Consider the following 27,839-nt stretch of genomic DNA (forward strand, 5'->3'; position numbering starts at 1 on the left):
CCCAGACATGATGGGAGTTGTAGTTTTGCAACAGCTGGAGAGCCAAGGTTCCCAATCCCTGTCCTAAAGGGTGCTGCCCCTGTATAGAGAAGCTGGGGGGCTGCCCATGCTGCGAGGGGCCACTATGCTGAAGAGACAGGGTCACAAGGGTAAAAGGGGGGGGGCATAATGCATAATGCATGCGTTTGTACGCGGCATACTTCCGGCGCTCCATAGACTTTAATGGATGCGCTGCCGGATGAGGGAGCTGGCCACGCCGCAGAACGCTGCAAGCGTTGTCTGGCGGTTCGGCGGCACCAATGTGACAACACATCATCCGAACAGTCCCAATGAAAACAGGATCGCCGGATGTATGTAAACTAGGCCTTACTTAAATCCAGTGTGGTAAGGAACTTGGCTTTGCCCAATCGGTCTAGCAGGTCATCAACTCAGGGCATTGGATATGCATCTTTCACAGTTAGTGTCTTAAGCCGCCTGTAATCTGCACGAAATTGGGTGGTACCATCTTTTTTAGGTAACAGTACCACCAAAGTACTGCAAATGGCAGACACCAAGACCTCTCTTTCTACGTAGGGCTTTATCATATTATTGTGGACTGATTTCTGCTTTATTTGGACCTCTAGACGAGCAAAAAAATTACTGAAATACACTTCTAAGTATGTGCAAACTTAGTTTATTAGGTAAAATATTTCAAACAATATGTAACCACTAAGGAAGTGGACTAATTATGGAAAACAAAGGGGGAGTTATCAAAGAGTGTAAAATCTAGACTGGTGCAAACTGCCCACAGCAACCAATCACAGTTGAAAGCTGAGCTGTGATTGGTTGCTGTGGGCAGTTTGCACCAGTCTACATTTTTATACCCTTTGATATATCTGCCCCAAAGAGTATGTCGGGTGAGTCCCCAGATGGAGTACTAAACAATCCTGACAGTGACCTATTGAACCCTACCTGGCAACTAAATCCAGGTAGACTATCTATTACTTCTGACAAACTGTGGGCCCTGATAAGATAAAAGCTCACTGGGAAACCCTACTGTAGTGACAATCTGTACAGTGCATCAGAGACAGACACAGCGTCAATGTTCTTCAGTGCTACCGCTTCTGTGTAACAGGTAGCATAGTCGACCACTGTCAGAATGAAGGACTTTCCTGAATGACTAGAGCGACTAATGGGTCCGATAAGGTCAAGTGCAACACATTGAGATGGCTCCCCGATAATGGGAAGTGGCTTAAAGGGGTACCTGCTGGAACTTCTTCCTTTCCCCACGTTTTAACAGTTTTCTCAAGAACAGCAGAACTGGGTCACTTGCTGTGACAGACCTGGCCAACAAAAATTTCGGGACAGTCTATAACGGGAATGGGAAATTCCCTGGTGCCCTGCCAGTGGGATTCCATGTGCAATGTCAAGAAATTGACTACGGTATCTGTTGGGCACTTACAACTACTTATAAGCTGCTGACTTTCACCCTGCTGGAGCATCTACTAAACGGTAATACAATCTACCGTCCTGCACTATTCTTGGTCCCCGTTCATTTTGTGCTGTTTTCTCCATCTTGTCCCTTAAATGCTGTAAGCTAAGGTCTCTTTCCTGTGCCTTAATAAACTCCTCTCGCTCTCCGATATCTGACCAGTCAGTCAGGTGTGTCATGCTATAGCCAGCTTACCTTAAGGATGCCCTTATGCAAGCCCCGCTCTATGGCCAGTTCTGGTAATGCTGCAACAGATGTCCCCCAACATTATTTACCAGCAGTACATCAGCAGGCAGCTTTTCTATCACTCCCTTGGGGTCCTTATTAGGTCTTTCCCCCCAGTGCAGAGTCACTTGGGCAACAGGCACTTCACGTTTGTCGCCACTAGCCAACACAACTTTCACCAACTGTCTGGGGATTATTTTTTACAAGGTAACCACACAGGGTTCTATGAGAGTGATGAAGGCCCAAGAGTCCATAAAATCAACAGCTGGCCATCCATCCACCTGTACTGGTACTACATGATTTTTCCTTTTTTCAGCATCAGTTCAGTGAATCTGTATTACTGTATACTCAGAGTTTTGACTATGCTGTAACCCATTTGAGATTCTGCTGACATACCCAGCTACTGAATCCACCTCTGGGAAGTCCTCCTTGTCTTTTTGATTGACTGCAGCGATGGGGTGGGTCACTGGTACTTTTAGGGCAGATAACCCAGGGGACAACCTTTTAGACGTGGGGCAAACAGCTTGCAGATGCCTTGGAGAGCCACATCTATAGCAGCTCTGTGAACTGGGGTAACACCAAGCCGGGTAGGGGCTTTGGTGGTCAGGGTGACACCTCCTTCACCTTCTCTGGTGTTGTAATAATTTTTGTAGTACTCCTCTGGGTTACAGATCTGTTTTCCATGTATCTATTTGCAAAATGGGCAACTTCTTCCAAAGTCTGGGGTTCTCGATCTATCACCCATTCTATAACTCCATAAACTGCTCTTTTAGGAAAAGCTGACGAAGCACATAAAAAGTCTGGACTGGAATGTAGAATTTGCTTTCTGTCAGGAACTTACCTGACTACACTCCAGCGTCGTCCTCTTTGGCCGCGGGCTCCAGTGACGTACGGCTGCTCAGCTGAGCAGAGTAGTGCTCAGCTGAGCAGAGTTTGGCTCAGGCTGAGTGGCAGAAGTTCTTCCCCGTGTCTATTCCTGCGATTCCCTTCCTAACTCCCTCTGTTTGCTCGACTTGTTATCCGACCTCCCGCCTGACCTTTGACTATCCGATTGTTTGCTGACTTTTTACTGCTTTGCTCGTTTGGTTCTGACTTGGCTTGTTTACTATCCAATATTGTGTTTGTCTGTCTAGCTCATTTTGTGTCCCACATACTTACTATAGGGAACGTCTTTGTGGTTTTCCGCGGCCGCCTAGGGACGTTTGAGGCAAGTAGGTAGGGACAGTGGGTGGGTTCAGACCTAGGGCCCACTGTATTGTTTTGTCTGTACCTTTTTGTCCTGACACTTTCCCTGCAAATTTACCAGCTAACAAACGTGTCCAGTCTTCCCCTGCAATATTGTGGGACTTATGTATATTCTTAAAGGTCTCCAGATAGGCGTCAGTGTTCTTCTTATTCTCCTGAAAGGAGAGAAATGTAGCTGACATATTTAGCAGATTTGGGGGGTGAGCACGTCAAGTGATATCGTTCTGTACCCCTTCTCTGGGACACTTCCACATAGACAGGTTTCATCAGCTCCATCTTGTTATTGGTGCTCAGTTCTCCTCCATGTTTTCTTATCCTTCTGTAAAATATTTCATCAATGGGGTCAGACTGCCAACTGCGGGAGAGGAGTCTGAATCAGCATCTTGCTCTCGGACCAGGATGGGTATCACAATGTCATTCAGCTCCCGCTTCTTCTTGCCCTCTGGCACAATCTGGCACGGATGCGCCCACATCAGAACTCTGCGGCCCTAAAGATCATCTTTTCAGAGACCGTCCGGGTCACGGAACGGCCAGTCTCTTACACTGTGTGAACATAGCCTTACGGTGCAGGTTTACCGCTTGAAATGAAATTTCAAAGTTAGAATATGTGATAACTGTCAATAGAGAGCCCACTAATAATGCCTGATATTAGCTACATCCAGCCCTTAAAGGGAATCTGTCAGCACCCAGGCCCTACCTAAGGTGGTGACAGTGTGCTGTACCTGGCAGTCCCCTAGTATGCATGTTACCTTTTGGTAATTTGTCCATGCAGTGAATTATGCACAATCTCGGGTTTCCTACTGTAATCAAGTGACAAAGTGTTGTTTGTGCCACATGCTGGCCCACCTTACCACTCCTTCCTTCTCCCTCCTCTTCAAGATTAATCAATGCTGCTCGGCCTCCTGCTTGCTCAGCTGTCAGCTATTGTCTCTGATTGCAGATTATCTTTGAAAGAAACACTCCAAGTATAGCTGAATCTCTAAATCCAAATTGCAGCTGTGGTCTAGGGGTAACTCACTTGTCTAGAGACCTGCCAGTAGTTCCTCCTTTGGTTTAAATTCCCTGATGGAAATGAAAGGTCTTTATGTTTTTATTTTTTTACCATTCTTGAATAATTTTAAAAACACAGAAAGGCTATGTTCACACACTGTTGAAATTGAGTAGATAACCTTCATTTATTGGCAAATAACGGCCATTTTTTCAAAACAATGACAACTGTTCTAAAATAATGGCAATTGTTTGCCATTAAAGGAGAGGTCCGGTGAAATGTTTTTTTACACAGTTCTTCGCTACATGTAAAGTTATATAACATCTAAATATACTCTAATTTCCGATTCCATGGCCTTACCCCACTTTCCTGTGTCACTCTCAATGCCGGAAGTGCTGTAGTTCAGTTACTTCTGGTGATGTCACAACGAACTATGCTCCCTAAGCGGCACCTTGGGTTGTGACGTGGACACTGCAACGTCACAATCCGGGGCGTTCCTCATTGCGGTCAGCCCACCCTCCCTCCCTTCTAGCAAAGCCTCCAAGCACGCCCCCTGCACTGCTCCCTGCAGCCTGAACGCACAGCTCCCGATATGCCCGCCTGCACAGATCCCTGTACAAAACACCCCCCAGCAGCCTCACAGCAGCCTCTCCAAAACACTGCTCCTGGTGTTGGACGGCTCCAAGCTTAAACTTCCTCCTTTGCGGCAGCGTCAGAGAACGGCTCCCAGCATGACCCCAGCACGACCCCGGCACACATAGCTTCCACCGGCAGCCTCACAGCACTGCTTCCAGCATTGTACGATTCCCAGCATCAACCCCCTCCCCCATGGCAGCCCCAGTGCACGGCTCCCAGCATGACCCCAGCACGACCCACCCCCCAAGGCAGCCTCACAGCACGGCTGTCATCTGTGAAAGCATGAAAGCATCACTGTGAAATCACTACTTCAGTGTCAGTGTAAACCTTATTGAATATTGAATAGAACACCTTCAGCAGTTTACACTGACAATACTGTAGCTCTGATGTATTTATCATGTATTCAGTGTCAGTGTTAACTGCTGTAGGTATTCTATTCAATAAACATGGTTTACACTTACACTGAAGTATTATGAAGGCATCAGGAAGCACAAATACACTTTAACTCAATCCATATATATGGATAGATAGATAGATAGATAGATAGATAGATAGATAGATAGATAGACAGACAGACAGACAGACAGACGGGGTGGGTAGGACAAAGAGGAAGGCTGGCCAAGGAGGTGAAGGGAGTGTACAGTGGGCGTGACACACTGACTGAAACAAGGCAGAGGGATGCTGTAGTAACTGAGTTGCAACTCAGGCAGGAAGTGAGGGGAGAAAACCTGATGATGAGAATGGGTGATGTGGTGGTCAGAGAGCGGCAATTCTGGGCCCAAACCTTTCCTATTTAAAAGGTATTTAAGATCCCCAGCTTATTTGGTACTTGATATTTTTGTCCAGACTCCGGACTTCTCCTTTAAATGGTGGCCATCCACTCAATTTCAATAGGGATTGAAACCAAAGAATAATCTGCTGTCAGGTCTCTAGACAGGTTAGTTACCCCTAGACCACAGCTCTAACACATTTGGTGTCAGAGATTCAACTATATCTAAGTGTTTCTTTTAGACATAAACTGCCTACAGAGGACTGATCAGCAATCAGAGACACTGAGTGACAGCTGAGTGAGCAGTAGGCTAGGCAGCATTGATTATTCATGAAGAGGAGGAAGGAGTGGTGAAGTGTGCCAGAGTGTGGCACAAACAACACTTCTTTCCAGTAGGATGGTGCATAATCCACACATTACTAAAAGTTACCTTGCTTACTAGGGGACTGCAAACTACAGCACACTGTCAGTGCCTTAAATTCCTTTTCAATTGTCGTAATGAGCATTTGAAGAGTCAAATTGAAAAGTCATTGGCTCCCTACTCTGCCAGTCACTGTTGTAGCCTCAGACAGCATTATGCTTGCAGACACAAGAGGCAGCTCTCTTCTCCAGATCTATGGCATTTGAGGCACAGATGTATACAGTATATGGCTATGTTCACTCAACATATATGTGGTAAAAATCATGGCCGTTGTTGCAATTTGTAACAACAGCTGCGATTTATACAACACACCTTGTATGTGAATCAATGGCCCCGGCCGGAGTGTATACATATAGTATACACGGGATCCCTAGCGGCGCTCCAAAAAATTCAGCGGCAGTGAAGATCATCCGGCGGGTACTGCAGTAACGGCCCGGATGATCTTCTCTGACACTCGCCATGGTCTTACTACGTGGGAACATGGCATATATATATGTTTTTCCTGAACAGTTACAATTTTTACAACAATTCATAAATTCATAGGGGAATCCATTACCTATTTATGAAAAAAACATTTGATTTACAATTAGAAACAAATCAGAATTCTTTAAAAGACAAAAAATACTTTATTTTGCTTTATTTCAACTAAATCCTTCCCCTTTCCCTTCCCAACCAACTCCTTACCATCAATTCCAGAGAGAAAATAACACAAAAAACCCTCACCAGTCAAAATATGTGGGCTGTTTTTTTTCTACATTTATTATTCGCATTAGGGAACCTAGGGATTTATTTGACTTTCTTTTAGTGTTTTCTGTACTGTTACATATTATTTTACTGTCCCTCTAGGTGACTTCACTATCTGATTGTCTGATGACAGGCATAATACCTAGCAGTGCTGTTCTGCATTGCAGTCTATTATCCCTGTCATAGTCATAGCTGATGAGGCTGTGCCTTAGGGCTTCCGTAGTTTTGACACTGAAGGCCTCTGATTGTCATAGCTACCATCGGGACTCTGCTGTGGCTTCACACAGCGCCGAAGGTGAACAGAGAGATATTTCTCCCTGCAGTTGCATTGACCTCAGCATCTATAGTATTAACTGATGAGAATGCACCGCAAAAATAGAAGTGTAGTTCATCCATGGTCCTGAATTGGTCAAGATTGCAGCGCTATATTTTAGTTAAGCAATAATAAACAAAGCACTGACAGAGTATAAATATGCTACGAATGTAATAAATATAAAATCAGCCATGGAATAAACCTTAATAAAAAAAAAAAAAAGTAAAATAATGGGACAATGTAATCCATTACGCTAGAAGGCTACATCAGTCATATACATGAGGTAAGGTCACTTAGGTTACTGAAAAGAAGGAAACAAATCTAATGTTATATTTTCCATTCGTTCTTCATCATCACCACAAAGTAGGCATCACTATCTATAGAGGCGCTGACCCCACTGTAATAATTCAGAAATTCTTCTTCCGTCACCTGAGACAAATTAAAAAAAAAAGATTAAAACCGGAAAGAAACTTTAGTATCATAGCGATACATATATATAATATATATATATATATATATATATATATATATATATATACAGTAGTGTCTTGGATTACGAGCATAATTTGTTTTGGGACCATGCTTGCATTCCAAATCCACTCTTAAAGCAACTCTGTACCCAAATGCTGCCCCCTCCTAACCGCTTTTGTCTTCTTTCAAATTTAAGTTTTATAAAAAGAAATTAACATTTAACAAATACAATATTCAGCTCAATGTGTGTATCAATATACATCTTGAACACATTATATGTGCACATCTTCATCTGAATCTTGCATAAAACCATTTTAAATTTTTACTATACTAAACTAAACTAAAAAGGGAAAGAGAAACTGGGGTAAAGGGTAGCGCGGTCATATATTAACACTCTTATAACCTTGTCATACTCACATCTCTATTGAGTATGTAACCTTAGTCCCATCATCCTGAAAAAGTAGACAGAGTTTGCTTATATAATTTGTCGTTGACAACACAGATTTTCATATGTATCTAAATATTTACAAAAGTGTCCTCCTCTAGCAAGAGATAGGAAATTACTATTTTTGAACTTATTTTGATTCATATAAAAGGCATCTCTTTAGCATATGTATAATATTTAAGTGTTTAGCACTGTTGTAGGATCAGTTTGCACGAAAGTTTGCGACAATTCGGATTCTTTAAATAAAGTCCAGTTAAGCCATTTTTTCTGAAATTTTTTTTCCAATATCTATTTCTTCTGATACTAATTCCTCCAGTCTATATATTGTATCAACTTCCTCAATCCACTCGGATACAGATGGTGTTATGGTAGATCTCCAATGTCTTGCAATAATGGCTCTGGCCGCAGTCAAAAAGAAGCCCACCAGAGACTTTTTTTTAAATCAGCAGAGTTTGTTTTGGATTATTATGAATTTGAATCCTTTCTATCTTATGAATTGTATTAATGACCTCTGTCCAAAATCCCAGTACTGCGGGACATTTCCACCAAATATGGAGCATAGTGCCCTTTTCCTTTTCACATCTCCAACATAGATCTTTTCGTCCTGGGTACATTATAGCTAGTTTCGCCGGAACCAAATACCATCTTGATAGAATTTTAAAATTTCTGTTTTGAAATTTGCAAGAAATTGAGGTTTTATGAGCCATATAAAAGGCCCTTGAAATTTTTTCGGAGGAAAAAATAGATCTAGCTCTTTTTCCCAACTCTTAATGTACTAAGGACATGAGTCTTCTTCACCTGATATCAGCAATTTGTAAATCAGAGAAATTGCTTTTGGTGTAGGGGATTCAGAAACACATATCTCTTCAAAAGGCAACAATTTCCTATTCAATTTGAGAACATTTTTCTATCTTTCATAAAATGATGTTAATTGGGTATATTGAGATTGTACAGTTTCTTCCGGTATTAAATCTCTAGATTCCTTAAGAGGGAGGTCATTGATCTGTTTTACACCATCTTTTTTAACCAAAGCGTAAAATGTAGTGCCCTCTTCTACAGGTATTCCCAAAAAGGAATTTTTGTGCAACGCTGGAAGGAATCTAAGATTCCTAAATAAAGGGACAAGTGGACCGTCAGGGTAAAATAGTTCTGATGAAATATGTTTAGGTGAGCTTATTAACGAGACAATGGAAGCGCTAATCGGTGAAGACTGTATTGATTTATCTTTAAAGATATTCTTTGGAGTCCACAGAATAGCCGCTGGATCGAAATTTGTGATGGACGTTTCTAATTGGACCCACAATTTCTCTTTTTTACGTTTAAAGGCATCTAATACCCTATTTAACTAAATGAATTTGTCCGCCATTTAAAGGGAAAATTATCTACTACGTTTTTCCTACTCTCATTCGGAATGGAGATAATGAAAGCTTCACTTTTGTTTAAATTAAGTTTATAGTTACTATGCTGTGAAAATTCTTTAATAGTAGCCAATAAAGAGGTTAGGGATATGTGTGGGTTTGTAATAAATAGAAGTAAATCATCAGCATACGCCGAACAGACATGATGTCTTTCCCCTATCTGAATTCCCTTAATATTTCTATTACTTCTAATGGCATTCAAGAGATGTTCCATGCATAGTATATTGAGCATTGGGATGGGTCATGGGGACGGTTATTTGTCGGTAATTGATACAGTTTATCATAAAAGATCTTAAAAGTATCTGAGATTTCATTTGTTTTATGCGCAAGCTCTCCCTTTGTATTTCTAATTGAAGGTATAATACTGGATGTTTGCTAATTTGTTAGAGCGTTCGCTAAAAATCTACTAGGTCTATTGCTCCACAAATAGAAACTCTTACCGCATATTTGGACAACCTTCTTGTATTGGCTATGAATAATGTCTTTAATTTTACCTCTAGTCTCATTTAATTCTATAAGTGTTTCCGTCGAGAGAGATTTCTTATGAGTGGTCTCTAATTTATGCAACTTATCTAGTAAATTATTAAGTTTCTTTGCCCTCTCTTTTTTCAATCTTGCGCCATGAGAGATTACAATACCTCTAGCAGAGGCCTTAAAGGCTTCCCATTTATAGATATCTTTAGTGGTGTCTTTCACATGGGCCTGTTCAAAAATTTCAAATTAATTTTTAAGTGCCGTAACACATGCTAGATCGTCCAGTAACGATTCATTCAGTCTCCACATTGGAGCAATCTTTTTTTTAGGAAGAAGCGATAATGTAGTGTGAACTGGTGCATGGTCGGATAATACGATGTTGCCTATTATGGAGTCTCTGATAGATTCTAATAAATTATGTGATACAAAAATGTAATCCAATCTACTGTAAGAGTTTGTGGGAGCGGAATAAAATGTATAATCTTTTTCTGTTGGGTTCGACAATCTCCAAGAATCATATAATTTAAGATCCTTTAATACATTTTGTATTTTCTTAATTTCTTTACGAGCAATTTTTGTCTTGCCTGATGATGTATCTACATGTGGGTTGAAAGGAGTATTGAAGTCCCCTCCCATTATAATCTGGCCTTTAGCAAAAATTTGGAGAGCGTTAAGAGTCTCTATAATAAATCCAGCTTGGTTCCGATTTGGGGCATAAATATTTGCTAAGTGAAAGTTTCTGTGGCAATTTCACAATTAACAAAAATATACCTAGCTTTCTTATCTGCTTTGAAATCCAATATTTTATGTGGTAGAGATTTGTGAAAACCTATTGAGACACTTTTACTCTTTTTATCGGAAGATGTGGCATGGTACCATATTGGGAAATATCTGTTCTTCCCTAAGTCTGGAATTTTATCTTCTCTAAAGTGCGTTTCTTGAAGCATGATAATGCTGGATCTCTTTTTATGCAATCAATATAAAATGTTAGAGTGCTTTTCTGGGGTGTTAAACCCATTTACATTCAATGTAGTGATTATTATATTTGACATCATGGGTATAAAATACTTACAACTATAAAACTGGAGGAATCAGAGAAGTTATTTAAACTTTTTACTTCACTAAATGTACTCTGTGTTGTCAAGGACTTACCACTATAGGACTGAAAGAGTCGAGAATGTAGCTTTGACCTTTTACTTCACTATAGATTCTCTGTGTTGTCAATGACTTTCCTTAGTAGAACCGCGGGGAAAGGAAAGAGGGTTAGGGGAACAATAAGGAAAAGGGAAGAAAAAAAGAAAAAAGAAAGTGAATATCAGAGATAAACACGTAACAAATAAACTAATAAATAATAATAAATAAACAAACTAAACTAAAAACAACAAAAAAAAAAAACGTAAACAATACGCAAGGGTCTATGTGTGACAATTGTCCCAAAGTCTTGACAAGCAAGACCAAAATCGGGTGGTGGGTTGGTACGTTAGTGTACAAATAAACTATTCAACTATTATAATTATTGCCTTGGCCTATAATTCTACCTAAGAAAAGTATTTATGGAGGGATTTAACTTACTATCTATAAGAGAGGGATGGAGTAACCAATATATAACTAACTCTAAATGAACCAAAATAATGTCTATATGAAATATATTACATTATTTATATCTATAACTTTAAAGGCTGCCTTCAGTTTAATCTACAAAACTATCGAACAATATCCTCCGCTTCTGCTACTATGAAAAACTCAATCAAGAAAATCAAAGAAAAAATAGAGAACATCTAACAGATAACTTGTTAACTTGTTAAGCAAACATAACTCTCAGCGTAATCCAGATTGTTGACTTCTCGGATTTCTTATTTCTCTTTGAGGAAGAGGTGTTGGCTCTGACCTTCCGTCGACGTCTGGACCTTCTGATCTGGGTCTTGATATATAACTTGGCGGTGGTAGGACCATTGTTTCATGAAGATCACACCATTCATGCAGATAGAGGTTTTGAATGTTTAGGGCTCTCAGAAATTCTGGTATTTCCCCCGAGTCTCACTGATAATGAGAAAGGAAAACCCCATTTGTACTGAATATTAAGTTCCTTTAATTTTTGTATAAGTGGTCTGGGTGTCGCTCTTTGTCTAAGTGTTAACAGTGAAAGATCCGTATACAGTTGAATTTTTGCTCCATTAAAGTCTATGTTATGAAATTCCCTCGCTTTTCTCATAATATCTTCCTTTTGAGAAAAATAATGGATTCTGCATATAGTATCTCTAGGTCTTTTAGGATCTTTCCCTTTTGGCTTCAGCGCTCTATGGACCCTATCAATTTCTATGTGCGCATCCAACGGTCTTCCCAAGATCTTATTAAACAGTGATGTTGCGGCCCCATGTAGATCGGCCGATTTGATCTCCTTCGGAAGCCCTCTAATCCTTATGTTATTACGACGGCTTCTGTTCTCGACGTCGTCGAGTCTAAGAGTAATCATCTTTTGTGATATCTTTAATGTTTTGGTTGTCTATACCAGTTGCTTTATTTTATCCTCTTGTTTCATTTGACTTTTTTCAAATCCCAACGATTTCATTTCCAGAGCTACAACCTTATCATGTACCACTGAAAGATCTTTTTTCCATGAAGCCTTTAAGTCTTTTGCTAAGATGATTAGTTCCTGTTTAGATGGAAGTAGCGATAATAACGCTTGCAATTCATGATGCCCTTGTAGGGCTCTCATGGCGTTTTCTGAAGCTGTTGATTGCATGGGAATCGTAGGATTATGTTTCACTGAGTCTATCGAGGAAGCCGATGATTCGTCTGTTGATGACATATCATGAATATAAAAGGATTTATTCATGTCCAATTTGTTAGGAGTTTTTAAAAGTTTCTTTTTAATTGGCGGGAGAATTTCTTCATCGGAATCATTTTGTGTTAAATAATCTTCAGAAGCATAAGCATAAGAAGCATAAGAGCCTCTCTTATGCTGTGTAATTTTCTGTGTCTTAATAGTATATTGCAGTTCTTTATTATCTTTGCCATACAATTGTCCCGCTTCTTCGTTATAAGACCGTTCTTGGTGTGGATTATCTATCTGTGTGGGTTTAAGAGTGGAAGCCTCAATAGTGACAGGGTTGATGCTTATAACTGTATGTAGCTCTTTACTATTAGTCCCCTCAGTTATTTTCAATTGTGTATTTTTCTCTGATGTTGTCTCCATTTGAGTCACAGGGTACACTGGATCGTTTATATGTGTGCTGGATGGCTTACTGTGCAACTGTGGGGTCCACTTAACTGCTAAAGACCCCGTTTTCGGCACTGCACCTAATTCTCTCTGTGTCTTATGTGCCATTTCTTTCTCTGTTGTATATAAAATGGCCGCTGGCGCTGCACTCTGAACAGCAATCTCATGCTGTATGATCTGGGTCCCCATTTGACTAGACTGACTAGATGAAAGTTTGGGGGTCTGGGGAAGTACTGTGATGACTCTACTCACTGCGGATATCTCCCGTACTGCAGTCGGCTCTGTAATCTTTCTTTGTTTACTATCTCCCCTCCTGCCGTTCTCTTCCAAGATGGCCGCCGTATCTTCTTGCACAGTGCCGTGGCTCTTCTTCTCTGTCTTTTCACCCTTCTGCTTCTCCGATTCTCTTGCAGGATGTCTCATTTTGTTCCCGGTGGTTTCTTTCACCTTAGGCTTCTTCTCCAGTTTTCTTCCCTCAGGCATATCGGCTCTAAGACCTCCTGAAGCTGAGTCCTGTGACGGAACTCACTTTACACGCTGTGTATCATCAGCGTGCCAAGCCATGCCCCTGCCCCGCTTCTGTCTTCATATAGCTGCTTTTAATCCAAGATCTGTCCTGAGGTCCGTTTGGCAGGTGATGCAGTTATTGTCCTAAAAAAACTACTTTTAAACTTGCAGCCCTGTGTCAAATTGGCGTGGCTTGGAGTGTCTATGCCCTAGGCTTGCACCACCCCTCTGCCCCTCCTCCCCACCCTCTTGACCATTAGGAATGCCCCTGAGCAGGTTTTTTTTATATTCATAACTTGTCTGAACACTGCACATGGGCCTTAATGATCCAGCACCTGTGCAGTGTTCAGACAGGTGATGATTAGGAAAAATCCTGTCTGGGATATTCCCAATGATGAAGAGGGCGAGGGGGAGGGATGAAGGGGTGGTGCAAGTTTAATGCAAACACACTCTAGGCCAAGCCAATTTGACACAGGACTGCAAGTTTAAAAGTTGTTCTTTAGGACAATAATTGCATCATCTGCTGAGCGGACCCCAGGACAGATCTTGGATTAAAAGAGGCTATTAGAAGGTACAAGCAGTTTGTGGGGGGGGGAGGGGGCAGATTGTGGGTACAGAGTCGCCTTAAACCAAAGGTAATTTTTCCGTAAGAAATCATTGAAATGTAGACAATTGGTTCCACACCCCAAAAATCACTTTTTATTCTGAATAACATGTAAAAGTAGAGTGAAAACAGGTGGGTGTGTACTCAAGCGCTGTCTGTGTGAACTAGCTGCGTACTAGGGACAGATGGGATCACCTGGATATCCCAAGAGTGGTACCAACAAAAAACAAGGTAATTGTACCTGTTCCTACGCTGTATATCCAGTGCTGACCTACAAGTAGACGTTCTATCCAGGATGAGGTTTGTCAGGTAATCCACTACCTGTATCCCCTCTGGGATCATTTGAAAAGAAGCTAGCTTCTTTTCAAACAATCCCAGAGGGTAACGTCCATGGTCCTGAATAGGTCAAGATTGCAGCGTTATAGATAAGCAATAGTTAAGCAATAATAAACAAAGCACCAACAGAGTATAAATATGCTACGAATATAATATAAAATCAGCCATGGAATTAACCTTAAGGCTATGTTAACAAAACGTATGTTTTGCATAAATCACGGCCAATGTTGCAATTTGCAACAACGGCCGTGATTTATACAAAACATACGTTGTATTTGAATAAATGGAATCCCGGGCAGATTCACACACAGGGGGACATTTATTAAGTTTGGAGTTTTCTGCGCCGGACTTAAAAATGTCCCCACTGCTCCAACAGTACGGAGATTTATGTAGAGGCGCAATGCCTCCACCAGTGCACGTGCCAGGAAACCTATGCCAGCTTAATAAGCGGACCCTGAGAATAAATTTATTTTTTGCCATGATAAATGTCCCCCATAGTATGCGCTCCAGTCGGGTTTCCATCCGGCTGCATGAAAAACTGACATGTCAGTTTTCTGCGGCTGCTATTCATTAAATAGCGGCCGCACAAGACACGTCAGTTCACACAATTTGTGTGGCTCTGGCCGAACGCTCCATTGTATGCAATGGAGAATTGGGATGCGGGCGTACACAGGTGCGCCTGCATCCGAATTCACCAGAAATGAAGATCATCCGTCTGGGACGAACTTCAGTAACACCGGCAGTTCTGTGACCCGATCAGGTCCCAGAGTGGCAGGTGTTATAGGTAGTGTGAACCTGGCCTAATAAAAGAAAATGTAAAATAATGGGACAATGTAGTCCATTACGCTAGAAGGCTACATCAGTCGTATACATGAGGTAAGGTCACTTAGGTTACTGAAATAAAAGCAAACAAATGTAATGTTATATTTTCCATAATTTGAAAAGAAGCTAGATTCTTTTCAAACGATCCCGGAGGGCATACAGCTAGTGGATTACCTGACAAACCTCAACTTGGATAGAACGTCTATTTGGTGTCAGCACTGGATAAACTGCCATACTGTAGGGCTTTTTTCACTTGTCTTTTTCAGATTCTATATATCATATGTTCGGAAAAGGTACAATTACTTTGTTTTTTGTTGGTAACATGTAAAACTAATGAAACAAACATTTAGAAAGCTGGATATGTGATATTTTAAGTTAATGTATAGTATAGCAGTCAGCATGTGGCGTATATTGTATAGTAAGTGCATAAACCTGAAATAACAGCAGATACAGGATGGAACTGCAGATCCCCAATTGCAATAGCGTAGTACAACAGGCTATACTAGAGAAGCAGGGCTGCTGTCAGAGGTCTGTGTGGTCACATGACAGCAATGGGGAAGGGGGTGTTCAGCATGGACCAATCAGGAAGTTAGAATCACAGAGCTGTGCAGGAGGACAGTGACAGACACTTCTCTATACAGCAGTGTAAAGGATAAGTGTAAGTGCAGGCACATTATAGCAGCAGTGTGTGTAGCTGAGTTTAAGTACAGGTACAATATAGCAGCAGTGTGAATGGCTGAGTGTAAGTGCAGACACATTATAGCAGGAATGGAGAGGATGGGAAATACAAGGGCTGACAGAGACTGCAGGGAGCATGGAGGAATGAGGGCAGATGTGGGCACATAAATGCAGCACTCTCTGTCTGGGGAAAGAGGGGTTACAGCTATGAAGAGATTACCTCCACAGTCCTGTCCTCTGATGTAAGCCCCAGCCTTAAAGGAGAATTTTTATTAAAGCATTGTATTGCCCCCCAAAAGTTATACGAATCACCAATATACACTTATTACGGGAAATGCACATAAAGTACTTTTTTCCCTGCACTTACTACTGCATCAAGGCTTCACTTCCTGGATATAATGGCGATGTCACAACATGACTCCCAGAGCTGTGCGTGCTGTGGCTGTTGGAGAGGATGATGGCAGAAGGACCCTCAGTGTACTCCAGTGCCCTGTGTCCCTCAGTGTCCCCCTGCCATCAACCTCTCCAGCCATAATCCTATCTAGCAGCCACAGCCTGTACAGCTCTGGGAGTTGGGTCGTGACATTACCATTTTATCCAGGAAGTGAAGCCTTAATGCAGTAGTAATTGCAGGGAAAAAAGCACTTTGTGCATTTCCCGTAGTAAGTGTATATTGGTGATTTGTATAACTTTTGGGGGGGGGAAACAATATTTTAATAAAAATTATTCGGCTGACTTTTCCTTTAAGTTGATCTACTATGATTTGAAAGGTGAAGGAGACTTCCTGGGTCATAGTACAGTGCTGTGGACCACGCTATGCAGACCATGCCCCTCGCTAGTGGCGTAGCAATAGGGGTCGCAGTGGTCGCCATGGGGCCCTAAGCTGGGGGGGGGGGCCGCCGACTCCAATCCCCCTCCCCCCCCCCTCACCACTTTCTGTCACTCGCAGTTCTCCCCAATCGGCTGTGATAATGACAGCTGGTTTGGGAGAACTGCACTAAGCAGGCTGCATATTGAAAAAGGCACCGGCAGTGCAGCAGACACCCTCCCTCCCAGGCCCCCGCTTTCTAAAGCAGATACTCAGGGCCCTGCCGGAAACTTCCACTGACTGTGTGCAGCAGCAGCAGGTAGCCTCACTAAGTGCTGATGGCCCAACCCTATGACACGCTCCAGGAGGAGGAAGAGGAGGAAAGAGATCTGCTGGTCTGATGCTGATCAGTGGGGAAGAGTACAGAAACAGCATACAAGGGGTTACAGGGCAGTCCCGTCCCCCTGCAGAGGAAGCTCCGCCCACACACACTGCCCCAAGAATACAGGAGAGGAGAGGAGGACTATGAGAGTGCCTTAAGGCCCTATTCCACCAACAGATCTGACGACAGATTATCTGCCAAAGTTTTGAAGCCAAACCCAGGAACAGACTATAAAGAGACAACAGGTCATAAAGGAAAGACTGGATTTCTCCTCTTTTCAAATCCACTCCTGGGTTTGGCTTCAAATCTTTGGCAGATAATCTGTCGTCAGATCTGTTGGTGGAATAGGGCCTTTAGTGTAAAGAACTGTGTGTGTCTGTCTGTGTCCCTGTATGAGTATATAGGTGGCTGGCTTTATGTGTGTGCCTCTATGTACAGCACGTGTGTGTGTGTGTGTGTGTGTGTGTGTGTGTCTGTCTGTCTGTCTGTGTCACTGTATGAGTATATAGGTGGCTGGCTGTATGTGTCAGGGAGTTCTGGGGTCCGGGAAGATGGCAGTCCCTTCTCTCGACCCGCAAACCCTGTCCCTACCTGCCTGCCCCCCTAGGCTAAACCCTAGGGCAGCAACTGGGCGACAGTCCCTAGCCTAACTAGGTATACAGGGAGGTAACAGAACACACAGACAGGTATATACAAACAGGTCAGGCAGTCCGAGTCGGCAACAGGAGATGACGTCAAAATCCAAATCAGCAAACAAAGGGTAAACAGAGTCCGGTCCAAGGTCAAGCACAAGAGGTAATGCAGTACAGAGGATGAGGCAGAGGCCAAGTCCAAGTTCAAATGTCAGATAACAAGCAGAACAATACAATATGCTGGTGTAGCTGGAGACTAAACATACACTGGCAATAACAGGGAGTAATTCACCAGCTTAAATGCTACCAGAGCTCCCGCCCCAGCCCCTGATAGGAGCAAGGAGTCTGACAGCAGCATGAGACACCAATAGCAGCCAGGGAGCCCTCCCCTGTACTCAGACAGGAGCAAGCCTCAGGAGAATGCAACACCTGAAGGCTTAACCCCACGAGCACCAGAGAGGAGTCAGGAGAAGTATGAAGCCGGGTGTTGGCTCCCTGGCAGCATAGTATGAAGTGTGTGATTCAGGTCAAAGGGATAGGGCGTCGGCTGGTTCTTCCAGCCGAATTCACACACAGGGAACAAACTCTTAACAGTATGTATGTGTGTGCCTCTATGTACAGCATGTGTGTGTGTGTCTCTGTCTGTCTGTGTCCCTATATGAGTATATATGTGGCTGGCTGGCTGTATGTGTGTGTGTGTGTCTGTCTCTGTAAGAGTATATATATGGCTGGCTGTATGTGTGTGCCTCTGTGAACAGCGTGTGTGCGTGTGTGTGTCTCTGTATGAGTATATATATGGCTGGCTGTATGTGTGCCTCTGTGTATAGCATGTGTGCGTGTGTGTGTGTCTCTGTATGAGTATATACAGTGGGGAAAAAAGTATTTAGTCAGTCACCAATAGTGCAAGTTCTCCCACTTAAAAAGATGAGAGGCGTCTGTAATTTACATCATAGGTAGACTTCAACTATGAGAGACAAAATGAGAAAACAAATCCCGATAAATCACATTGTCTGATTTTGTAAGAATTTATTTGCAAATTATGGTGGAAAATAAGTATTTGGTCACCTACAAACAATCAAGATTTCTGGCTCTCACAGACCTGTAACTTCTTTAAGAGTCTCCTCTTTCCTCCACTCATTACCTGTAGTAATGGCACCTGATTAAACTTGTTATCAGTATAAAAAGACACCTGTGCACATCATCAAACAGTCAGATTCCAAACTCCACTATGGTGAAGACCAAAGAGCTGTCAAAGGACACCAGAAGCAAAATTGTAGCCCTGCACAAGGCTGGGAAGACTGAATCTGCAATAGGCAACCAGCTTGGAGTGAAGAAATCAACTGTGGGAGCAATAATTAGAAAATGGAAGACATACAAGACCACTGATAATCTCCCTCGATCTCGGGCTCCACGCAATCTCACCCCGTGGGGTGAGCAAAAATCCCAGAACCACGCAGGGGGACCTAGTGAATGAACTGAGGAGAGCTGGGACCAATGTAACAAAGCCTACCATCAGTAACCCACTACGCCGCCAGGGACTCAGATCCTGCAGTGCCAGACGTGTCCCACTGCTTAAGCCAGTACATGTCCGGGCCCGTCTGAAGTTTGCTAGAGAGCATTTGGATGATCCAGAAGAGTATTGGGAGAATGTCCTATGGTCTGATGAAACCAAAGTGGAACTGTTTGGTAGAAACACAACTTGTCGTGTTTGGAGGAAAAAGAATACTGAGTTGCATCCATCAAACACCATACCTACTGTAAAGCATGGGGGTGGAAACATCATGCTTTGGGGCTGTTTCTCTGCAAAGGGGCCAGGACGACTGATCCGGGTACATGAAAGAATGAATGGGGCCATTTATCGTGAGAGCATTTTGAGTGCAAACCTCCTACCATCAGCAAGGGCATTGAAGATTAAACGTGGCTGGGTCTTTCAACATGACAATGATCCAAAGCACACCGCCAGGGCAACGAAAGAGTGGCTTCATAAGAAGCATTTCAACAGCTAGCATACTCTCACTTCCTGCTCTCCTCTACTGACCAGACTAAAAAAGGATGGCAGGAAGCGAGACAGTCCTACGAGCTGTGGTTGGATAGACGGGAGCGGATGTACAGATCTAATATGGAGACGGACTTCTTCCGGCAAGGCAACAAAGCCAGATTGGCCAAGGCTAGTTACTCCCGATCCCATATTATGGCCCTTAAGGACGTGAACGGTTCTGTTCACAAACAACCCCGTAAGATTAACGACATTTTAAGAGATTTTTATACAAAGCTTTATAAATCCCCCCCGACGAGTGTGACGGATAATGCAGACTTTTTGAGAGGTCTACACTTGACGTCACTGTCAGATGATGACCGTGCCTCCCTTAGTGCGGATATCACTAAAGAGGAAGTTGTGGCCACCATACGATCTTTAAATAACGGGAAGGCCCCTGGGCCCGATGGATACCCGGGTGAGTTTTACAAGATTCTGAATGCACAGGTCACCCCGGTGCTTACTGATTACTTTAATTATATTTGGAATACAGGCACCCTTTCCCCTTTGGCAAAGCAAGAGCACATTAAAGTTCTTCCCAAGCCAGGTAAAGACCTGGTGGATCCGGGCTCGCACCAACCCATCTCCCTGATAAATCAGGACATAAAGTTGCTAACCAAGATCCTCGCGGATAGGTTGGCTGTTTTTCTCCCGATTTAGTGGGGACCCACCAGGTGGGTTTTGTAAGGAATAGGTCATCTGTAGTAAACATCCGCAAGGTTCTGGCAGTAATGGACTTCGTGGGGCGCAGGTCCCAGACAGATTCCCAACCGGTTTTACTGACGCTAGACGCAGAAAAAGCGTTTGATAACGTTAGATGGGACTGGCTGGGATCTGTGCTTGATGAATTTGGGATCCAAGGTAACTTAAGGGTCTTTTTGTCAGGGTTATATCAGGGTCTCACAGCACATATATACACGCCGGGTATACTCTCCCAGCCCTTTCCAATGGAAAGAGGTACCCGCCAAGGGTGTCCCCTATCCCCCCTTTTATTTGACCTAGCCATAGAGCCCTTAGTAAGGCACTTATCACTAACAGGCACTTTTGAAGGCATACGCCTTCGTCATCACACGGTAAAATTAGCAATGTTTGCTGATGACGTACTCCTTTTTCTTAGCAATCCCGTATCTGACTTACCGCGATTATTCCAGTTTTTCTTTTGGTACGGCTCCTTTACGGGATACAAGATAAATAAAACAAAGAGCGAGCTCTTGCCACTGGAGAACGCCTCTACTCAGTTACAATCAGTTGCACGATCACTAGGCCTGGTAGTAGCCTCGTCCTTCATCACGTATTTAGGAATCAAAATAGGGAAATCGACCGGCCAGATATACTCTCTAAATTATACCCCGGTTATACGGAAGATAGTCACCGAACTGCAATCTTGGCGCTCCCTTCCGCTCTCCTTCATGGGGCGATGTCATTTAATAAAAATTATAAGTTTTGCTCGCTTATTATATCCTTTGCAAACCTTGCCACTCCTGATAAAGCACACAGATATTAACGCACTGCAGGCAGCCTTTTCCAAGTTCATATGGAATGGCAAGCGTCCGCGGATATCCCTAGCAAAACTTATGTTGTGCAAAGCAAAAGGAGGTGTGAACTTCCCAAATGTACGGGGATACAACTTGGTGAGTCTCTTCCGTCATATTATGGACTGGTTACACAACTCCTCCCACTTTTCCAACCTCCTCTTAGAACAGGATCTCGCTTTTCCTTGGAACCTTATAAGCCTTTTGCATACCAACTATACCAAATTGCCCTCTGAAATAAAACAATCCTGCCTCCTCCGTGACTCGATAGTATCATGGAAAGTGCTTTGAAAGCTGCTTGGACTTCCATTTCTGCTGTCCAAGCACATGCCTTTAGACAGGCACCCGGAATTTTTGAAGGGCCAAAATGTTGACTGGCTGAAAGTTTGGCATGAAAAAGGCTTTAACTGCGCAGGCGACCTCATGAACTCTAGTCAGCAACGCTGGCTTACACCCCAGGAAATACAGACAAAATTCCAGTTGCCACTCACGCATAATTTGTATATTAACCAGGTTCATGCGTTTTGTACCGCCAGACTTAGAAATGTCAAGAAGGAATCTCAACAACACGGACTAGATGGGATAATTGGTGACAGTACTAATAAGGCATCCATATCTATCTTATATAATGCCCTACGGAACGACTTCCTTAAGGTAGATCCTAAGAAGCTTTTCAACAAATGGGCCCGCTGACAGGAGACAAGGATATTATAGAAGTAATTTTGTCAGGATGGGCGGTTATCAGGAAATGTATTATAAATGAGCGATGGCGGGAGACATACTTTAAGCTTTCACATTCAGCATTGTATGGATTCAATATCCTTCCGTTGCCATCCTTCTCCGATAGAATCACTGAATGTCCTAAATGTCACGCCCCCCTCACCAACCTATGGCATGGAGTGTGGACTTGCCCTTCCACAGTCTCCTATTGGAGCATGATGATTACTTACATTCACACCACCTACAAGATCAAACTTGATTTAGCTCCGAAGGTACTCCTATTTCACCAATTGAGACCCCCCGAATCAACGTCGGATGGCAGGGCAATACCTCAATTGGTGCATATCACTTTACTGATTGCTTTACGGTGTTTGTTCACCAATTGGTTATTGCCTAATGTACCTGACCTTGATTTGGTAGTGGCACAGAAGAAGTTCTTTTTTGGTATCGATAAGATAGATACGGATAGGCATAAAGACTCTGGTACAAAGAAATTTTTCCAAAAATGGAGACCCTTTATTTTAAAGCATTATGATCCACAGGCAATTCATGACATAGTGAAGCCATTTCAGTTCACAAAATGGTACTGTACGGAGTAATTGAAGGGTACCTTAGGGGTCTTACAACTTCCACATTGATTTTCTTTCTTTGATACCCTGTTCTTACTGACCCTTTTTACTATAGTGTGCTGCGAGCACTTTTTCCGGTATGATATGATGACCACTCTGTACTATTAAGGGTCTCTCCATATGTCCTGATTCTCTTGTTACAATCCCATTACCGGCAAATGTTTCTTCTATATTTCTGTTTTATATGTGGTGCAATGTTTGTGTCTTGCATGGCACCTTATTGTTTTTGGCTATAACTTTTGAAAATCCAATAAAAATATTTGGGAAAAAAAAAAAAAAAAAGAAGCATTTCAAGGTCCTGGAGTGGCCTAGCCAGTCTCCAGATCTCAACCCTATAGAAAACCTTTGGAGGGAGTTGAAAGTCTGTGTTGCCAAGCGACAGCCCCAAAACATCACTGCTCTAGAGGAGATCTGCATGGTGGAAGGGACCAACATACCAACAACAGTGTGTGCCAACCTTGTGAAAACTTACAGAAAACGTTTGACCTCTGTCATTGCCAACAAAGGATATATAACAAAGTATTGAGATGAAATTTTGTTACTGACCAAATACTTATTTTCCACCATAATTTGAAAATAAATTCTTACAAAATCAGACAATGTGATTTTCTGGATTTGTTTTCTAATTTTGTCTCCCATAGTTGAGGTCTACATATGGTGTCAATTACAGGCCTCTCTCATCTTTTTAAGTGGTGGAACTTGCACTATTGGTGACTGACTAAATACTTTTTTTCCCCACTGTATATGGCTGGCTGTATGTGTGCCTCTGTGTACAGTGTGTGTGTGTGTGTGTGTGTGTGTATGTGTTTGTCTCTGTCCCTGTATGAGTATTTATGAAGCTGACTGTATGTATCTGACTGTATGTATCTGCCTCTATGTACAGCATGTATGTGTGTGTGTCCCTGTATGTGTACATAAGACTGTTTGTAAGTGCCTGTTATACAGCGTCTGTGTGTCTCTGTATGGTTGTGTATGTGCTTGACTCTATGTGCCTGTGTATATGTAATTGTATGTGTCTCTATGTCCGTATGTGTATATGGGACTGTATGTATGTACCTTTGTGTACAGCATGTGTGTGTATGGGTATATATGTGTACATATGACTGTATGTATGTATGTATGTATGTGCTTGTGTGTACAGCATTTGTGTGTTTTTTTTCCTGTATAGGTATATATGCATGGCTCCCAACTGTCCCGGATCCTGTGGGACAGTCTCGATTTCAGGGTGCTGTCCAGCCATCCTAGAACGGTACTCAGTGTCCTCTTAAAAGAAAAACAACAAACCAGTAACTAACCTGTCAGCCGGTCCCAGCTGCTCCTCTCCCGGCACAGAGTGCACTCCCATCATCCTCCGGCTTGGGCAGCGGGGTATAGAGACACTGCCACTGCTGGGTGTCCCTGCAGCCACTATAATTCATGACAGAGGCTGCAGGACACATCCGGCACAGGCAGTGTCTCTATACCCCACTGTCCACGCCGGAGGAAGATGGGAGTGCGCGCTCTGCCCGGAGAGATGCTGCTGGGATCAGCGGACAGGTGACTGACTAGTGTGTTTTTTTTCTGGTGGGGCACTATATAAGGGGGATTGGATACTATATGGGGCACTATATTAGGGTGGTTGGATACTATGTGGGGCCCTATATGGGGGGATTGGATACTATGTGGGGCACTGTTCTATAATATTTTATGGGGGCTGAAAGGCTGCTTTGTATGCCCGGGCTGCTTTTTAGTGCCAGTCTGGCCCTGTCTCCCTCCCTGTTCAGTTGTATCCGCAATTGCTGATACAAGTGAATAGACCGCTGGCAGGAGCCCACTGCTGCCTCCTGGACTCCTGCTCTGTGTAATACAAGCCAAGTGATTAGCTCCGCCATCATAGAAAGAAGCCAGACCTGACCAGAGGAGGACAGAACTCCAGAAAAGAGCAGGAATCTGGATAGGTAAGATTATTATCCCTAGAACTACAACCCCCATCATGCCCTGCAAACAGTCATGATAGGAGTTGTAGGTTTGCAGCATGTGGCTTTCCAAGTTGCAGAACTACACCACCCATTCATGCCCTGCTGACAGGTTATGATGGGAGTTGTAGTTTTTTCGCTGTCAAATATTGGGAAAAAATGATTAGAGAATGAAAGAGTACAGTCCATTCATTAGAGGGGACAGTGGTACAGTACATGAAGGGGAGGCAGTGGCGTAGTACATTAGGGGATGGCATGGGGGGGGGGCAAACTAAAATTTTACACCAGGGCACATCAGCCTTTAGCTACGCCCCTGCCCCTCGCCCACTTCCCTTCCCACCCAGTACAGGAAGTTCTTAAACCAAAGCAATGCCCTTAAACCAAGTCACAATTTTGAAAAACTGTGAGCTCTTCGTGCAAAACGCTCTCCATCCAAGATACTCTTAAACAAAGGCACCACTGTATATATATATCGTGAGGCATACCTGTCCATCCTTGTTATTGGGTGAATCAAAGTTCTCCAAGAAATGAGAGAACACTTGTCTCTCATTCCACTCCCCATTCTGATATTTCTGGTGACATTTTGGATTGTAGACTCCTTTCAGGTCCTCAATGGTGATCACTCCATCGCCCGTCTTATCCATTTTACGGAAAGCCTCTAGTATGACTTGTCTGCGAGCGCTGGACATTGGAGGCTGTGGTGACATAATTTGCATTGTTACTACATTATAAAATTTTATCATATGGGTGATGGTGAATGTGGACTCTTTCCTGATGATAGATACTGCATATGAAGGTTTGGACGATTGGATTACAAAAAGTTTAAAACGCACCGTAAGGGCTGCAGCAGCGTCCCGGCACCCGTTCTCCCAACTCCTCTCTCTCTCTCTGCCGGCGCCGGAGTCCACATGGCCTAGTTTATCTTCAGCCCCCTCTGGCGCCCCACTGCTTAACACTCCTGCAATGTGTTCTCCCAACGGTTGCGTCTCCCTGCCTCCTATGGTGTGCACGTGCCAACTCAGTGAAATTTAAAAGGGCAGTACACCCTTTATTGGTGGTTGCACTAAACACTCCCCTACAAATGCCTATGGTTCGAGCCTCTGCATGCTTCCTAGTTTGTGGTTCCAGCTCTCCCATGATTCCTGCCCGTGATTTGTGCCTGTGATTCCTGTCTGTGGTTCCTGCCTGTGGTTCCTTGTTCCGCTGTTCTGGCTATCTGTGCTTCCTGCCTCTGACTGCTATCGCCAAGCCAGGAATAGCATCCTTGGGATTGCCTGCTACAGCCAAGTCTAAGGCACCTGGTGGTGGGCACTGGTGAAAACCAGCGGCCCCTTAGACTCTGCTGCCTGGTGCCGCTTAGTCATTGTTACCGGTGGTACAGCGGATCCACAATTCCTGTTGTTACACATACCTGTTTTAAGTCTCTTAAAAATTCTATGTGCAGACTTGCAGTGTCTGTCATCCTTTCTCGACCCTTTTTAAAAAAAAAATTTTTAATCTTTTGCCCAACTTATTTGCAGTTCTCCTAAACTCTGTTGGCGTGTACAGGAAGTAATGTTGTCTGCCATCATGGCCTGCCAAATCAGGGCAGCAGAGGAGGAGGTGATGTAATCTGCCCTTACAGCCTTCCTAGTAAGGGCAGCAGCAGGGGAGGAAGTGATGTTGTCTGCCCTCACAGCCTGCCAAGTAAGGGGTGTAGAGGAGGAGGTAAAGTTATCTGCTGTCACAGCCTGCCACATAAGGGCAGTGGATAAGGAAATTATGTCATCTGCCCTCACGGCCTTCCAAGGAGGAAATGGTGTAATCTGCCCTCACATGTTGCAAAGTAAGAGCAGAAGAGGATAAAATGATGTGATCTGTCCTAACAGCCTGCCAAGTACGGGCAGTAAAGAACTGCAGTAAGGAAAGCTTCAGAAGAGATTACTCAGTTGTGCATTTACTTGTGTTTCCTGAATACTACACTACAGCTGATGTGGCATCATAGGAATTATATATCTGCTGCATAAGAATAAAATGTCTGGGATAGTGGAGATGCCTAGTTGCCCAGTACCTGGTTAGCTCTCTCAACTTATCCGGTGGTTTCCGGGTGGTAGGCAGAAGAAAAATCTGACTTGACCTGGGAACAGAAGGCATGCCAAAACCTGGCGACACATTGTGGGTCTCTGTCAAAGACGATATGTAGAGGCAGGCCATGCAGAAGCAAGACATGCTGAAGGAAAAGACCGGCTATTGCCCACAGATGGAGGAAGATCGGTAATAAATTCCATGGCTATGTAATCCCAAAGATGATCAGGAATAGGCAAGGGCTGGAGTAACCCCGCAGGTTTTAAACGGGAAGCCTTGTTTTGGGCACAGATGATACAAGAGGCCACATAGTCCTTGACGTCCTTGTAGAGACTAGGCCACTAGTAATGTTGGAAAATCAGTCTACCCTCCTACGAAGCGCAGGACATACATATGTCTTGCCAGGAGGGACACTCTGTAGTATGGAGGCAGCCACGGGAACCAAATGCTCAGGTGGAATGATGTGACGAGGATACAGATGACCGAGTAGTACTTGATTGAGTAGGTATTCAGTTGAATACCACACTATTTCAAATACTCATTTTTGATCCAGCATAAGGCAGAAATTGCAATAATAATCAGTTTTACCTCCCACCTTCCCTGGCACTTTTTTCCCACCAATAACTATGAGGGGGGGGGGGAGGGGAGACAGGCCCTCGGAGCACGCTGGCATCGCGAGAACAGCATCTAGCGTCTACATTCATTGGCTGACTTAGTCATGTGACCTCTAGAGTGTAAGAACTTGGCATTCCCAGCTTGTCGGCAGATGCCATGTTGCAGCTAGTCAGGGAGAGAGGCTGCAGTAGGGAGAGGGAGGATTTAGCTCATTCTAGGCAGGAAAGTCCCCAAAAGCCCTTGTTAGGGCTAATTGTATAAACAGCACAGCATATTTCTTTTGATTCCCTGTGAATAGGCTGGCTACCACTGTATTTGCTGCTTGTTCTCACAAACAGGCAGGCATCTGCTCACTGTTAAGAATTGACTACATTTAATCTATTTGCGGCATGATCGCGATCGCTGCATCTGTCATTAAGGGTGAGTGCTGGGCTGCTCATTGCAGCCGGCCCCCACCTCCTATGAAGCATGCTCCGCCCGGAGCGCGCTTCATAGCAAAGGACGTACCGGTACGCCCAGGGTCGTCTGGGAACAGTCACCCATGGCGTACTTTATTTTTCAACATTTTATTTTATTTTTTATTTTTTTCCCTTGCTAATTAAGTTTTTATTAAAGAAAGAGAATTTTTAACAATTTGTATAAAGTAGTTATCCGTAGCATATAGAATTCGTATAAAACAT

The 27,839-nt window shown here is 43.4% G+C and overlaps 1 protein-coding gene across 1 annotated transcript in view; it reads right to left on the reverse strand.

Annotated features, from left to right (window-relative positions):
• Positions 1–6,440: 6,440 nt before the first annotated feature.
• LOC138796897 (calcyphosin-like protein) overlaps positions 6,441–27,839 on the reverse strand; it is a 76,631-nt gene continuing 55,232 nt past the window's right edge. Inside the window, exons 4-5 of the mRNA XM_069976631.1 lie at positions 24,966–25,175; positions 6,441–7,241 (exon numbers count right to left, since the gene is read on the reverse strand). Coding sequence (XP_069832732.1) covers positions 7,140–7,241; positions 24,966–25,175 — 312 coding nt within the window. The 3' untranslated portion in view covers positions 6,441–7,139. The remainder of the gene's footprint in view (positions 7,242–24,965; positions 25,176–27,839) is intronic.

The sequence above is a fragment of the Dendropsophus ebraccatus genome, chromosome 7, assembly GCF_027789765.1.
Source record: "Dendropsophus ebraccatus isolate aDenEbr1 chromosome 7, aDenEbr1.pat, whole genome shotgun sequence".
In the NCBI taxonomy this organism is placed as follows: Eukaryota; Metazoa; Chordata; class Amphibia; order Anura; family Hylidae; genus Dendropsophus; species Dendropsophus ebraccatus.